This window comes from Filicampus tigris, chromosome 5, assembly GCF_054856515.1.
Source record: "Filicampus tigris isolate MCC_2025a chromosome 5, RoL_Ftig_1.0, whole genome shotgun sequence".
In the NCBI taxonomy this organism is placed as follows: Eukaryota; Metazoa; Chordata; class Actinopteri; order Syngnathiformes; family Syngnathidae; genus Filicampus; species Filicampus tigris.
Window position 1 is genome coordinate 24,122,296 of NC_141221.1, and position 17,457 is coordinate 24,139,752.

At 39.2% G+C, this 17,457-nt stretch overlaps 1 protein-coding gene across 1 annotated transcript; it reads right to left on the bottom strand.

Annotated features, from left to right (window-relative positions):
• Positions 1–378: 378 nt before the first annotated feature.
• LOC147147846 (vesicle-associated membrane protein 8-like) lies at positions 379–12,937 on the bottom strand. The gene is made up of 3 exons (XM_086031773.1): positions 12,600–12,937; positions 3,433–3,600; positions 379–2,044 (listed from the first exon to the last, which is right to left on the bottom strand). Exons 1-3 carry the CDS (start codon positions 12,612–12,614, stop codon positions 1,859–1,861), a joined length of 369 nt encoding a protein of 122 aa, XP_085887899.1. The 5' UTR covers positions 12,615–12,937; the 3' UTR covers positions 379–1,858.
• Between the last annotated feature and the right edge of the window lie 4,520 nt (positions 12,938–17,457).

Genomic DNA, 17,457 nt, shown 5'->3' on the forward strand with positions numbered 1-17,457 from the left:
TCTTCAGTGTGTATAATAATTAAGAGTACTGTATTTTAGCCAGTGAATTTCAGGAAGACGTGACAATATTCTTCATAATAATTGAAAAAAAAAAAAAGCACTAAACGATGGATACAATAAAATCGTTATCAGCAATACTAATCCAGAGGTGATGTACTGTACACAGTACACATTTTCCGTACAACTGACTTCAACATGTAAACAACGACACAGACCACGGCAAGCCTAATTGTTGACACGGAGTTGGCAAATGAACCAGCTCGTCCAGTCTGTCAAAATCAGCTCTGAGATTGTTTCAATAGAAAAACAGCAAGTTTTAGCTGGATTGATTTTCTGGAAGTCAGTGGTCGTTTGGAAACAAAGACACAAAATAAGAGATTAGAGGAGAAGAAAATGAATTTATTTCATGTGAGAAAACTAAAAGCAATACATAATACAAGTCATTTTGAGTTGGAAAACGCTGAATCATAAGTTAGCTGATCAAGGCTCAAGAAGTCATTATGACAGTAACAGCTGCGGCCTTACAGCACTTTGAATCAGGTGAAGAGGTAAAATTATAGGACGATTACAACTAATTTGGACCAGAAGCATGTAAAGGGTAAAAAGAAAAACTTTTTTTTAAAAGCATATATGACGTCTCTCAAAATAAATGTGACGTATGACCCGAATTGTCTTCGCTACAAATGGATAAAAAAAAAACCACACAAAAAAAAAGCCTAGATGCAATTAATAAATTATCCCTAAATCACAGACACTCATTAACATCAAGCCGAAAGACAAAGGTATATACTGTACACACAAATGGGAACATTTCTACTATATACACTTAAAGGTAATTCAATTGACCTTTGAGATAAGAGTGCAGTGGGGTGGCAGGTTTCGATCTGCACACTTGCGTTACATGATCTCTCACAAATCTTCCTACTAGAAGCAGTAAGACAAACGGATATTGGTTTAGCAAATGCAGAGCAAGAGGCGCCACAAAACCGAAACGGTGGACCCTGCTGGTCTGCCGATTGACACAGTCAACCATGTTTGGGGCTCTTCTGCGTGATGACGCTCAAGTTTGCAAGGCTAGGTGAAAACCTCAGCCTTGCACTGGTTAGAAGGCAAAGAAACAAAGCAGCAGAGTGGACAGAGGACGTGCAAATGCAACGGGAATGAGGGCGTAAAAAGGCTTGCGACACTGCAAAGCGTCAAAGCACAAATTTACGACTACCAGAATGGATAGATGTCTGCAGAAAAGTAAGAAGGAAAGTTATACAACGTTCAACTGTATGATGTGATATTTCCAATAGCATCGTTGGCACGTCATGCCTTTGACCTACCAGAGGAGCTAGTTCTGTCAATAAAAACATGTACTCTATAATATTTGAGACACAAATTGTCAATTGTCTGGCTTCAGAACCACCAAATTGTAACATTTTGGGCAAACCTAAAATATTTCAGCCTTTCTTGACAGTGCCCTGCAGTAAAATGACATCCATACATCCAGCAAGTTCACATCCGTTACGAAAGCGAGCGCAAAGCACTCCCCGTTGATATTTCAATACACAATGTGGCTGACGCTCATTCAGGCCTGAACAATTTGTGTGTTAAACCTATTCAAACGCCTCCACCATGCTTTGACATTTGCGAAAGGGCGACATAAGATGAACAGTCAATAAAGTGACTAACGCCAAATCATGAAAAAACAATCACATAAAAACTGAAAGTAACTGTAAGATTTGGATTAAAAAAACAAACATGTCAACAGACAGCAATTTGCTAAACCTGTCCTATCAATTTGTAACCGTGCAACAGGAATGTGCCCAATGATGAAATTATATCTGTATGTACAATGACTTCATGTATGTTTTCATGGGGCGGGCGTGGGTTCGACAATCGGCGGCACAGGGGCACTGACGGGGATGACACCAGTGGCCAGGAGGATAATGATGAGCACGATGATGAGGACGATCACCACGATGACCACAACGAGCTTGACGTTCTTCCACCAGTAGGAGCGAGCCACTTTATGAGACGTGTGCTTGAAGTGCTTAGCCTGGACAAAGGGAAGAGGACAGCGTCAGCTCAACAAACGGTCACCAAACTAGGGGCGGTCACTTGAGACCGACATCATCGCGGATGAACACACCCATAAGCCTCCTTTGATGGGCGGTGGGCATGACAAGGATGTCACAAAAGTGGACGCACAAAGCTACAGGACTATAGCAGGGGTGGGCAAGTCATTTGGCAAAGGGGCCGTATGAGAAACCGGAACTGGGGGGGTGGCTTTTAAAAAGGTGAAGCCATTTGAATTCCATGGTTATGCATGAAAAGTGCTCTGCAAATAAAGTTTGATTGATTGACTGATAACACAACCAACGAAGGTTTCAGTCATATGTGGGTCTGTTGACTTGTTATTCAGGTTTCACTTGATAAGAATCGCTGATGCCGTTGACTACGTTTACATGCAGTCAATAACCCTTTTAAACCTGAATATTGGTGGTATTCAGGTTTTTAAAAGTCATGTAATCAACCCAAATATGCACTTATTCGGGTTTTTAAAATTCCAAACATCATGCCTGAGTTACTCCTTTTCTAACTCGAAGATGTGTGCATTAGGGATGTAACGATTCACTCGAGCCCCGATTCGATTTTCGGCTCCCGAATTTCGATTCGATTTTTAAAAAATTGCCACCATGCTTTGTCTCTGTGCACTAGTGTGGTTCTGCAGCCATCCACAAACGCAATATGCAACGATTTTTGGTGCGAGCGCATAATTTGATCTACACATTCAAAATGTGCTATGCATCTGGAATGAAAAACATTTCAAGGCATCATTTTCTAGATGAAATTAATCCTATTATCAAATCGATTCATCGATTCATCCCGATTAATCGATTTAAAATACATTTTCGACTAATCGTTACATCCCTAGTGTGCATGTATACGCGGATCGAAATAGAACGATTGCACTCCGCGCAGGCTCAACTGTAAGGAATCTTGGTCTTTGTCGTACAGGAAGAGCTTTTTTGCATGCTTGTTTGGCACGCAATCCACGTTTAATGATAAACAAAACATGGCGAAAGCTAGAGTAAGTACGACACTACACTTTTGGTGTGAGGAAGAAACATTCTGCTTCATTCTTGCGGTGATTGACATAAATATAATGTGTTTTATTGACGGAAACAAGTAACAAGCGGAAATGACGTCCATTTGCGTCACGACGTACGTACGCCGCCGCTTATATCGTGTTATTCAAATGCGATAGAAACTGTCCGCTCACGCCAATGGAATATGGTTATTCCAAATGTTTAAGAAATGGGAATTTTGACCTTAACCTGAATATTGACAGCATGTAATCAGTCACTGGCTTCTTTGTTGGTGAATACACAGTCCACAAAGCAAATCACATTTATTCCTCAAATAAACATAAAAAAGACTAACCCCGTCTTGCAGATCCTCCGACTTGCCCATGAGATCATCCAGTCTCTCCCCTCGGGCCAGGATTCGGTCCACATTTTGTGTCATTATGTTTTTCACGCCATCTACTTCACTCTTTAAAGACTCCATTTTAGTCAATGCCTCTGGTGTTAAAACCTCACCTCCTCGCTCCTAAGAAAAACGAAAAAAAAAAAGACATTGACAAGTTAAGTAAAATATGATTATTGAATGACAATGTCAAATTAAATTCGTCCCATCGCGTTTTGAGTGAATTCTTTAATTGTGTTTAAGTGCTCCACTATCTCCTTGGCATTAGCAGCCAATTAGGTCATGGTTACTCACATTTATGGTGCAATTTAACGGTGCTGCTGATGTGCATGACATTTTTCTAAAGAAGCATCTCTCAACACAACAGAACCTCTGAAGTCAAATGCCCCCTGAAGTCGTAAAATCTGAAATCTGACCTAAACTTTCGGGAATAAAAGTCTCACAATACTTGGGAGTTCAATCTGTCATCAACATATTGCATAGATCTGAGTTGTTGATGTATAGACAGCTTTGTATCTGTCCAACAACAATAGTCAAATTTACGGTGGGTAGCCCAAGTATTTTTTCTCTTAATTTTTTTATTTTAGAAATAAAAACATGAAAAGTGGGGTGTGCAAAATTATTTGGTCCACCTTTTCCTGTGATTACCACTGCAAGTCTTTTGTGGTACATCTCTATCGGGTTTTGCACATCTACAGACGGAGTGTTTTACTCAATCTTCCTTGCAAAACAGCTCCAGCTTAGTAAAGTTAGATGGAGAGCGTTTGTGTTTTCAGGTCTTTCTCAATTGGATTCAGGTCTGGACTTTGACTTGTTGACACTATGTAAACACTGTTCTGAACTATTCCATTGTAGATTTTGCTTTGTTCTTGTCTTTTGTCTTGATGGGAGGTCAATCTCAGGTCTTTTTGCAGACTTCCAACAGGGTTTCTTCCACAATGGCCCTGTATTTGGCTCCATTCATCTTGCCATCGACTCTGTCTTCCCAGCCCATGCTAAAGAAAAGCATGTGGCCATGTTTGACAGTGGGGATAGTCATGTGACCTTTTTGTTACCTTTTCACCAAACATAATGTTTTGCATTTTACCCCAAAAGTTTAATTTTGGGCCAAAAACACATTCTACTTAAAGGGGAAGTCAACGCAAACATATTTTTTCCCAGAATATCTTCTATGCAGGCCCACTAGTTGAAACAAGGAGATAGAATAAGAGTTAATCCACCCGTTTTTAGCAATCTCTGGGGGCGGCCATTTTGTCACTTCTGTCGACTGAAAATGACATCACAAGTGCTCAGATAACGTCCAATCATAGCTCAACTTCAGAAAACAGGTGAGCCGTGATTGGTGAGCCCTGAGGGTCTGTGATGTCATTTTCAGTTGACCGAAGTGACAAAATGGCCGCCCCCTGAGATGGCTAAAAGCAGGTGGATTTTGCTGCTTAACTCATATTTCATATTAATCATATTGCCTTATTTCAACTAGTGGGCCTGCATAGAACATATTCTCGAAAAAAATATGTTTGGGGTTGACTTCCACCTTTAATAATGAGCGGCCAACTAATTTTAATTTTTACTTGTAGATAATCAACATTTTATGCTTGAATTTGAACTGTGTCCTCTCTAGAAACATTAGTGAGACTTCAGATACATCTCTGAAGTGACATCAGAACCACAGTAGCTATTTTGCCAGCAAAAACAACACACTCGAGTAAACCTGGTTTGTTAAAAAGTGATCAGTTGGAACGACAACCGTGTCAGGCTGTCAGCATTCAACTGTGCAGAGTCATTTACGTCTATTAAGCTGCCTTTGAAAAGTAATCCCATGGCCAGCCCATATGGGGCCATTGAATGTGTCTAGCCGCTAGCGCTTGAGCCGCCGCTGAACGCTGGCAACAGGCGCCGTCCAATACAGTGTCAGCATAATTACGTTTTTTAAATGAGCGATATTTCAGGGTTACGTTGGGTTGTTGACGTCGGTAGCAACAGCTTGTGACGGCAGTTGTAAACGCCCCGAACACAGTTCGGAAGACGGGTCAAGTCCACCATTATGCCGCAACATGCTGCGGTGAACAACTTCAAAATATGAGTAAAAGGCATTGATGTCCATATATTATTTTTTAATGTAAGATGTATTTTGAAGATGGCCTTCCTACCGCAATGGCAGCGTGTTACTGTCATTGTAGGGCTGCAGCTATCGAACATATTGGTATTTGGATATCTTACTAAAAATTCTATTGAGTAATCGGGTTTGGATAAAAATAGAAAAAATTCTTGGTTATACTAAGGACAAAATAAACCTCGAACACATTTCCACTTAAAAATGGAAGGCCAACTGTTTTTCATCTTTAGGTTGTCAACATTTTATAAATAAATCAGAACCGTGCATAGCAGAAGAATATCATCTTGAGATTTTACACTAGAGATAGACCAATGTTTTTTATCAGGGCCGATACTGATACCGATTATTAGTAGTCAAGCAGGTCGACAACCGATATTTGGAGCCGACATTCTTTTTCAGTAAAAAGGAAAATATTGGCATCAAAATCCTTGTTGAAAGGTACTTAAGCATGTTTATTGAACCATTTTCAGACTTGCATAATGTTGATTTTTAAAATATTATTATTACTCCAAATTTTTGACAATGTAATACACATCTTTGTTATAAAATTCTAAACATTTCAGTGACAGGGTTTTTCCTGCATTGAAAATTGCGAGGTGTACGCCTCCAGCTAATTTTGTGCCCACCTCCAGCCAGAGTGATTGACATTGCTCAACACAGCGCGATTGCTGTTCCTCTGCGGCAGCACGTATTTTAACTGCAGTTGCGGCGTTCGCCACTACGGAGGCGCTGTAACAGGCCTGACCAACACACGGCTTGCGAGCCACATGCGGCTCTTTGCCCGGTTTCATGTGGCTCTTAAATGCTATTCTGGCAAACTTATTTACAAGTTACAGTATGAGGACAACGGAGGAAGCCTTGATAAATAATAAATATTGCATTAATACTGAAAGATACATCTTTTCTCTCTTCTTCCTTTTTAAAATGAGCAAAGACTGGGCTTTCTTTCATAACAATGAAAGATACATTTCTCATCTAAACCGGTGGGAAAAGGCTCACTTTTTACTTCCTGGTCGGCTGCTACATCAGCACTTCCAAATATGGGCACGCTGTTGCGCATATGCTAAAGGGCTTGTCCGAACGCGGCGATTGAACTGATGACATTCGGCCAGCGAGGTAGCAGCTACGTGCATCTCACGCATGCACTTTGACGCAAATGAGCTCAAAGGAAAAAGCGTTGAGTACCAAGTTCACTCTCAAAATGGGTTGTTATCGGCCAATCAGATTAAAAAAAAAAATGCCAATGCCGATATTCATCAAAACGCTTAATAACGGCATTAATAATTGGTCTGGCCGATAGTCGGTCCATCCCTATTTTAGACAAATCTCTCACCATAATTTTTGGTCTATGAGACGCAATGACATGAGAAGCGATCAATAACGTCTGTCACACATCATTAGCGCATTTGTGTAGAGGATGCTAAAATTGAGCAAACTGCTGGTGCAAAAGGTGCTATCAGCGGCCGTGGTTCATTCTTGGTGAATTCGGCCCTTAGTGTTTTATTCTTGTTAATACTAACATTAGTTAACTTATTTTTACACTTGTATGATAGCTTCGAATGTTGAAGTAGACCATCAAAATTGCCCATAGAGTTGATGGCACGGTTTGAGTCAAGAACGAATGATTTCTTTTTCCTGTATTCACTATGTGGTACATTGTTTTGAATAGCAAAACATAGCACCACCGCAAGCATCGTGAAACGGATTGAGGTTCATGTTTGTCTTTGTACGTGCTGCATGTAAATCACATACCCCTTATTTATTAATGTCTTTTGTAATAGGCATGTTCGTTCTTTGTTATGACCAAAAGAAAAAATACCTTAAAAAATAACCCCCCAAAAAATACACCTCGGCTATTGTCTCAGAGGCCTTTCAGTTGCTTGCAAGTTTGCCTGTTGGTGTTTGCCATCTCAGGATAGGGCAACAGCAGGTAAGGCACAATTTGGGAGGGATTACAGAGCAGAAATATGATAGCAGTCTGGCCTTTTAGAGTATACATACAGGTACCAAGTCATGAGTCTCCATTAGATTGAAAACAGTATGTCACTGTGAAACAGGTTTTGCTGCATCATTTAGAGTCCTCTACAGCTTTCTTCCCCTCCCTTCTTCTCAATGATTCTATCAACTTGCATTGTGTTCTCCTTCAGGTCCTTTAATTTATTGGTCATTGTGGCGAGTTTGACAAGCTCTTTTGTCGCCCTCTAAATTTATTGGGGAACAATTCTGCTTGGTCATAGGTTCCTCAGTACAATGCGATGTCATACCTAGGCTTGTCAAAAATATCGATACTTCGGTACTTACTCGATACTAAACATTTTGAAGGGATACAATACTAGCTTGCTGTGGCATCGATATTACCGATGCCAAACCACTGACTTCAATACTAACAGCGCTTTACCAACGTGTGCTTCTAATGGTCTGCTGCTACCGCACACACTGCCGAAGCCTGCCCCGTGCGCCCTTCCCTCCCTGCTCTGCCGAGTGCAGACTGCTCGTCGACTCCCTAGTTAGCCGCGCGGAAAAGCTACGAACGAAGTACGACCAATTAAAAAAAAAAAAAAAGAAAAAAAAGTGTGCGCACACGGCACGGTGCGCAGCCCCGGGTTCCTGCCGTCGAAGCTGCCTCGCAATAGCACGGAAGCTTGCCCCCACTCGAGCTGCCGTGGTCCTCTCGGTCATGAAGGTTCATGAAATTGAAGAACAGAGAAGTTCATGTGATTTGTCCAAAAATAAATCCTTTTTTTTTTTTTTTGGGTGAAGAATCGGAATTGTGATCGTTAGGAACCAGAATCGAATCAAAACATCAGAACCGGAATCGTCCAAATTCAAACGATGCCCAACCCTACCTGCTACTGTTCTGGATAGCCAATAACTGAGTATTTTAAATGATTTTCTTTAATTTTTTTTATCATTACTATTGTTATTATTATCTGTGACTTGTTGACTTGCCTTAATAGATAAACATGTGGGTCTGGATACTCAGACAACTTACAGATTTTGTTGTCAATTTATGTTACTGTAAGTGGTGGGTGTTATTCTTTTTCACTACCTCAAACAACTTGAAAATGATGCGCCATTGGTGTTGCACAGTATGGTTATTTCTTTGCACTAGTTCAGACAATTTACAGATGAATAATTGTTTTTTTTTGTTTGTTTTGCTCTTTGCACTACATCTTTCTTTGTTTTGCATTACCCCAGGCTCAGACAACTTCAAATGTGTTCCAGGCATTGACTGTACAGAGGGGTGTCGAAATTAAATACTGAAGTTGGACTATTTTTTTACACTACCTCTTTAAACAAAAACGATTGTATTAATGATCATTTAAGTTTTGGGCGATAAATGTCTTACAGCAAAAAAAAAAAAAAAAAAAAAAAAAAAAAGCCTGTGCTTTAATTTGTTCCGTGTGGTATCGAAATGGTATCGAGTATCGATACTGAACTGGGTATCGGTATCAAAGTTGAAATTCTAGTACCGTGACAAGCCTAGTCACACCATATATTTGCTCAAACTGCTTTTACAACAAACATTTTATTCATCTACTGTATAGAAAATGCAGCTAGATGACTGCCAAAAAGTTAGGGATATTCAGCTCCCAGGTGAAATTTCTATACAAGACAAAATTCACTACAGGTGTTTGACCTATGACCTAATCAATCAATACATTTCCATGGACATTAGGGCTGCGCTTTATATCGGAAAAATAGCGATAATGCAATATGCAGGGTTTATGTTAATCTCTCAGTGTTGCACTTCATTTATCAAGGCTTCCTCCATTGTCTTCACGCTCGTTACTTGTAAATAAGTCCGTCAAAATAGCAGTAAATGGCTTGCCAGCCCCTCTCCTACTGGAAACGCTTTCTGACGTCACAGTCAGATGCAAACTAAAATGCGCATCGCCACTCAATAGTTGGACATTACCTAGGGGAATTAAAATTAATTAAGAACACATTGAGCATGCTTATTTTGTTGCATGAAAAATACAGCATGTACCGGCCCTTCTTTCATTAGATAATAAAAATGTCATTAGTTTAGGTACAGCCCACGAATAAACTAAATTTGCGTGCAATTCATGCCCAGTGAAATGGATTGGAGAAATATAGTTATTAAACCCAAATTCTACCCAAAACGCTGATAAACATTCAATTCATAGAAAATGGTGGTGGTGGGGGAAACTACCCCCCTGCCCAAAAACAAACAAACAAAAAAAAAAATTTAAGTAATGGGGGAAAAAACTGATTGTATATGCTGAGAAACCCTAAATTATTAACAATCCAAGACAGAACGTCCCTGGAGGGAACGAGATTGTGTTTGCTCTAATGTTTTATTTTGTGGATCTGGTAAATGACATCATTGAACAATTAGCAAATATTACAACCAATCACAATACCGCAAAAATATCTACTGATCCGATCCAGCCGATCAGATCTGTGTAAAATCTATCATACGCAACATAAAAAAAGAAATTTGAGAAGGTAAATAAAAATAAAACACTGAGATAATGTGATTGCACACATACTATGAAGAGTCCTTTTGTCTGATGTGCCACCATTTCTAGTCTCTCTGACTAATAGACAGATAACCCTGAGTCAAGTTCTAATGTTCTAGTATGCTTATCCTGACCTTTTCGCAGTCACGTTTTATAGCCCAAGGCATGGTGCACAGAGAGCTTTCACAGCATCATAACGATTTCATTGCTCAAAGGTCTCAGTCAGGAGGAGGTTCTAAACAAATTTCCAAGGCACTAAAGGGGAAGTCAACCCCCAAATTTTCTTTACATCAATATGTTCTATGCAGGCCCAATAGTCTAACCATGGCATTCTGATTGAGATTATGTTTGTGGAATATGAGTTAAGCAGTAAAATCCACCCATTTTTGTCCATCTCAGGGGGCAGCCATGTTGTCACTTGCTGTCGACTGAAAATGACATCACAGATGCTCAGAGCTCAGGTAACGACCAATCACGTCTCACCCGTTTTCTTAAACTGAGCCATGCTGCTTAACAAACGCAGTATTAATCAGAATGCCGTGTTTGGACTAGTGAAGGCGCATAGAACATATTACTGCAAGTCATTTTTGGGGGGTTGACTTGCCCTTTAAATTACAATTAATTGCAGTGATGACAGTCATTATCAAATAATTTCATAATGTTTTTTTGTTTTTTTTTTAATCATAAAACCCCACAATTTAACAGGGATGTGATGACTTGTTTGATTCATTGTGTCTCTTTTGCAACTGGCTGATAACACTCCGTGACACTCAAAAAAAGGCTACAGCTACACTGTAGGGCGTGACGCCCAATCTAGATTTTTTGTAAAGTTTGATCTTTTTATCTACTCGTTCACATTACAAAAAAAAATGTGAATAATATGAACTGAATGCTTTCACGATGTGACACACATGCGCACAAAGCGCGACGCTGAGTAATACGCACAAAAGAAAGACGACGTCACGCGGCAGTGTTTACAGATGTAAATATGGACAGAGTGTAAGGGGCTCATCTAATCTCATATCTACAGAGCAAAGAAGGAAGAGGTAAAAATATTTGGGGAAATGAGGTGAGGCTTTTCAATCTCATCATTTTATGGAGATATCAACTAAAGATGACGTCAGGTCATTGACGTAAGTAATAAATTAACCATCTATGTGGCTGAATTACTACTATCACAACAAATGTCAATGTTATGCGTCATGCTCAAAGTGGGGTTAAATTAAAGTCAAATGATGTTCAGTCAACACTGTGAGTTAAAACAATGCAGATTCATGGACAATTATTGTCAGTAGTCACCCTGCAGAGCACTTCCCTTTGCCCGCGTGGAGTGCATTTTGTGCTTTAGATGACATATAGGTCGGACATGTGCAGATGAGCGTTTATACCACAGACACATCGCATATATGTCCGATTTATAACCCCATATGTAAGAGGCCCAGTCGATCAATTGTTTATTGCCATCTTGATCTCATATCAAAATGCCAACAGAATGATGAAGAGGCTCATTTAAATACCAGTTGTAATTGAACAATTTTATTACTGATGTCATTTTTACATGCAAACCTATTACATAAGTGCCAATCTTAAAATCATCCAAGTGTCCCTTTAATCTGAATGGCATATGCTGGTCTAACAATGATGTGCAAATACGTCAAGGCATTGAGAGTTTGAAAATCACATTCAGCTGTAGGCCAGCCAGTGTTTTATCTTCGCCTTGTTCAGTCAACTCAGCATCCATTGGCACCGTGGGACCTAGACTGGTCCAGTGGAATGCAACTCGTGTAGATACATTGCTTCTGCTCCAGTTGGCTAACTATGTAATGTAAAATATGGCCTCAAGAGCGTACCCAAGGTGCATTGGTAACTTACTACAATTCACTCAAAATTATCTGTTAATAGTAAATAATAAATTGATGTCAATCACTTGGTTCCATAAATGATCCCCATTGGACAAATGTAAGAAAACAAAACAATGACAGAGTGACCACTTGGAAGCTACGTAATAGTTATCTTTAAACAATTTAGTTAATATCGAACGACCGAACTAATGTTAAGTTTAACTGATAGAAATGGTTGGTAGAGAAGTGTCCTGAGGCCTAACTACTACGTATGCACAGGTACCGGACGGAGTACAAACAATTCGGTCAAACTACAAACTAATGAAAACCGCAGACGTCATACATAAAGATAACAAATGAAACTCCGGTAACAATACCCTTTATATTATACTTACACCAATCCAGAACAGAATTTAGTGTGAGTTTAGCACGATAAAATGGCTTGGTTCTCGACAAGGAAATGAAGGGACGACGTTCAACAGGACTTAGCAGAGTTATTTTGATACGCTTTCTCTTGAATGTGAGTTTAGAGATCTGACCTTTATATCTTGTTTTTAACAAACCATTCAACATCTAATGGCAAATACAATTGACTGTGTTTCTCAACACCAAATTACATATGACGTCAACGCACAAAAGCCAATTTGTTAACCGGAGAACTCGTCGAATATTCCTTACCGGGTCATAGTCCATCTTGTGGCAAAAAGTGCAGTTTTCACCAAATACAACCGCTAGACTTTCTTCGAAGTTGACACTGTTGGTACAATCCTTTATTCTTCACCAGGAGAATTACAACACGAGAGAATAGTACGCTTCCCCTTGCTGAACTTCCTGGTTGTGTTTTTTTCCCTCCACTTCAAACTTCTTTCCATCGTCCCGGGTGTCAAGTTTGCTTAATTTGTCACTGACTGACACCGGTTGCATGTGTTCGCTCGCTGTTCGGAGAAGAAAATAAGCAGCGCAGTCCAGTTTAGTGTACAATATGTGGTCCCTAATCAATGAAATATTCGATATTGTTTGTATCCCCTTTCTGTAGGTCTGGTTGTAACGTTATACTATTGGTATTTAGTAGCACATTCCAGTCATCAATTAATCAATACTCTTCTATGACCTGCTTCATTGTTACACTTCTTATGTTTTTCGATATGATAAATACATTTATCCAGGAAGCAAGTATAAAGGAAAATTTTTATTTTGAAGAGTTTCCCCCCCCTTAATTGACGTTGTGGTACAACCTGATGACGTCATACTCGGGCGTTTCCCCCGTATAACTATCATTAGGTGAAAAAAAAGAGACTATCATTAGGCAAGGCACTTTTATTTATATATCACATTTAATATACAGGGTAACTCAATGTGTTCTACGCAAGCTAAGACACAACACCTCCAAGCATTTACAACCACAACTGTTAACAACATTCAGAAACAATAAGCAAACAAAAGTATCCTGCAAAAAATTACCAGAACGTACATTGACAACATTTAATCCTTGCGTGGTGTTCAGTTTTTATTTTAAAAAAAAAAGACCCAAGGAATATCAGAAACCTTCCCCTCATGGTGATAACACACTGTTATGGGATTTTATTTTTCTTTGATTATATTTTATTTTTTAAAAAGGAGTAGCACATGAATTCATAAATGTGATTTAACAAAAGTAAAGAGCAAATATCAAGAATGGCTGCTGTTCATATGACTCGCAATTGGGATGTAGTAAACATCTGTTGAGTATTTTAACTGAAAATTATTTGATTGTGTTGTTTTGAAAAACCAAAACTCGAGCGGGTCCACCAGACCCATCAACACTGTCTGAGTAACAAAAACCCCATACAAGGGTTAAACACATATAAAAAAAAAAAAACATTTTAAAGTAAAGAAATAAAAGTAGTAGAAAAAAATATGACCCAACTCGGCAGATCTCACAGCCCTACTGAGTTTATATTCACCCAGAATTACTTTAATGTATTCAGTGATTTATAGACCATCAGAAGAATTTTAAAATCTATTCTATAGCTAATTGGGAACCAGTGTAAAGCCTTTCTGACTAGCGCAATATATTGTCACCTCTTTATTGTAACCAAAAGCCCGAGCTGCAACGTTCTGAATGAGATGCAGCTCTTTGATGCTCTTTTGAGGGAGTCCAGTCAGACGACTGTAACAGTAATCAAGCCTGCTGAAGATAAAAGCATCAATACATTTCTCCTCGTCTGCTTGGAGCATGCAACCCTTCAGTTGGGATTATAACTTTAAGATGCAAAAGGCTGTTTTAGTCACTATTTGATATGACTGCTGAAAGTCAGGTCTGAGTCTATCAGCACCCTAACATTTCAGACTTTATACATTAGGGAAAAGAAATGACAATTTACAGTATTTACCCTTCTTGACTGAAATTATATACCCGGTGTCCCTAAAGTCTGGAAACAGGAATGCATATTTTCAAGAAATAAAAATTTCAACATGATTAAATATGATTTCCAGCAATTATGATGCAACGATTTATGCTCTACTTGAATTGTAATTTATTGAGATAAACCTGTATTTTTTGATGATAGGGTTTGACCAAATAAAAGCACAGAATAAGCCAAAATTATATTATATTATATTCCAAATCCACACAAAAATATTAGGCCTACTTCACGTAGTATAGAACAGACCCAGTGTAAGCGCAACTAAGGCTAGGTTCACACCTCAGGCAAATGCGACCTAGATCGGATTTTTTTGCAACCTGTGTCTGATTTTGTTATGACAGTCCGACCAGCTCAATTCCGATTTTTTACCTGGGTCGCTTTCATTTGTGGTCCTAGATGGGATACGTATCAGATTTTTTGCAATGAGACCGCGGTTTGAACGGCTAGGTCGCATATATCCGACACTGACGTCATCCATAGCCCGTAAAATGTGCTCTGTGCAGGCGGAGGGAAAGTGCTGGCAGCAGGGGGATTGAAACTGCAAAGTTGTTTTAAGTAACAGTATTGACTTTATATTTGACTTCAATTCAATCCCACTTGAAACATGAAGCATAAAGTGGACAGTAGTGGTGATAGTCGTAATTCAACCATGGTTCAAATCGATTCATTATTTTCGCACGGTTATGATGTGATGTCATCGTTAGTGATGTCTCCACGAAATGCCTCATAATCCCTCCCAAATACTTTTCTTCTTCCTACCTAAACACTTCATTGTAGAATTGCCCGGACACGCTGGACCACATTTACTTCCGTAAACAATAAGTCATGAGTGACGTTGTCTCTTCTTCTGCGCATGCGGGTCACTTTGGGGACGCATGTATTCATACAGCAGACAAGACAGAGATCACATTTATAATATAATATGAACACTTACACACACAAAAAAAAAAATCTGATTTTTTTTTTTTTTTTTTTTAAATCCTAATTGAGCATAAGACCTGTGGTGTGAACCAAGCCTAAGACATCTGCCATCTAGTGGTGTTATTACAACTTAAAACCCGCGGATTCATATCTTCACAGTTCTTATTCCTTTTTGTTTTTCTCAATATTTTTTTTATATTTCGTATTTTCCCGTTTTGTCCAGGATCTGTGTAAAACAAATATGGACTGTTTATCAGCGTTATTTGCAGAAAATAAAAGGACTGGACCACCAGTTGCCAATCCCTGCCTTGGATTATTAAGGATGGCAGCATAGAACCTCCATGGAGTAAACGAGATTGTGTTTACTGTTATGTCTTATTTTTCAGATCCGCTCAATCAATTATGTCATTGATCAACCAGCAATTATGACATTACAACCAATCACGATTTTGCATGAAATGCCAAATATCTGCCAACCCGATCCAGCCGATCAGATCTGTGTGAAGTCTTATCTAGAATTAGACCAAAAGACTAATCAGTGACATTCTTTGAGGTGTCAAACACTTTATATGAGGTCTTTGTTGGACATGCGACTACTTGCTTAGAGTTTATCATTCAAAATTCAATGGGATGGACACATTTAATGAGATTAAAAAAAAAAAAACAGTCCCAACAAAATGTAAATTTAATGCAACAAATACAAGACTCTTGATAGCATAAAGTCTCTCCGTGTGATTAAAAAATAACATTGGCCCATACATGCCCACCGGGCTGCACTTTGCCCACCGCTGGTGTAAACCATCCCATTGCTATTACAGGTTTCTTTTTCTTTTGCTGTTTAGTAGCATGTATCTTTATAAGTGAAAACCACACCAAGGGGTACATGTTTTCACCCTGTAGTGAATTTGATTCAAATTGAAAAATGATCCAACATCAGGTTCTGTTGTCTCTCCCAGCTTTGTCTTGTTAAATGTCTGACATTCATTACAGCAGCCACTGTAAGTGTACAAACTGTCACTGACGTCATTCCGTGTTCCACCCAGCTAACAGCACCTGCCCAGGCAAACCGGTTGCGCCTATTTAAGAAGGTGCTGGTTGATCTTTTCACTACTGGTAGTTTCCTGTAATGACTGCTACAGGCTGCTCTGCAATGCAAGAAGCTAAAAGCAGCCATTATGCTCAGCAAAAAAACAATTGTTTTTGCCATTTTCCAGTAAATACATATAATGTACATATAATGAGACATGTAATACCCGTGCCCCAATTAAGGTTTCAGATGTTTGTTGACATGCTTTTGTCAAAATTGGGGCTGTCAATAGATTAAAAATATGAGGGATTAATTATTAATCTAATCAATTTATTTTTTAATCTCACTTAAAAAATTGCTTAGAAAAGCCCCAAACGCCCTCCTTTGTCTGTATGCATGTATCTGTATTTATGGTGTATATTTTTTTCAGTTACTCAGTCATTTGCCACCTTGAGGAACTGTTTTTCCCATTATCTGCCAAATCCTGGTTTCAGTGCAAAATGAGTTGGAAGTTCCACTCACCATCAATAAAGTGTCCAGTCAGGACCCACATAACCGTGGTTGCGAGTTGAAGTCCAGTGATCTGTGGTTATAGCAATACATTTGTTCAAATCTCCCACCAAAACGTCAAGATTGCTTTTCTTTTCACAGTCATATATCTTGCTGATTTTAGTCATTACAGCAGTTTGAAACACCTCAATTAATCCCTTGTCTTCAACTATGTTAAACGACCTGCAGTTCATTGCTATTCACTTGGCAAAAACATTCGTCAGCCCATCAATCGCAGACTTGCGCATACGCGGGCTGTTCTGTTGTCTAGTTTGGCGATGATCTTTGCAATGGCTCGCTACATTACTGTCTCCGTTGCTATCATTAGCTGTGGCTTTAATGGCGGCTGGTTACCGTACTTTGCATTTATGTGGTAGGCTTGAACTGCTTCTTTAGTAAGCAAAGTCCGTCTTAGAGAGAAGGCATATCACTCTGACTTCATCAATAGTGCCGTCAGGGCGTTTTTACATTTTTTTATTTACCATTCATCGGACAAACAACTCTCACATGCTCCTCCAATTTCACGTCTTCTCTCTGCTCCTGTACTTGCCCTCCCAATTAAAATAGGAGCCTATCAGGTTATGCCAAACACAATGACAGCCAATTAGACTGTGCTTAAAAAAATTTAACGCTT

Excerpts from the sequence above, each read along its gene's own strand:
- LOC147147846 (XM_086031773.1), bottom strand. Across the intron at positions 2,045-3,432 it reads CGGAGGATCTGCAAGACGGG|GCTAAGCACTTCAAGCACAC; the intron begins GTTAGTCTTTTT and ends CCCTTTGTCCAG.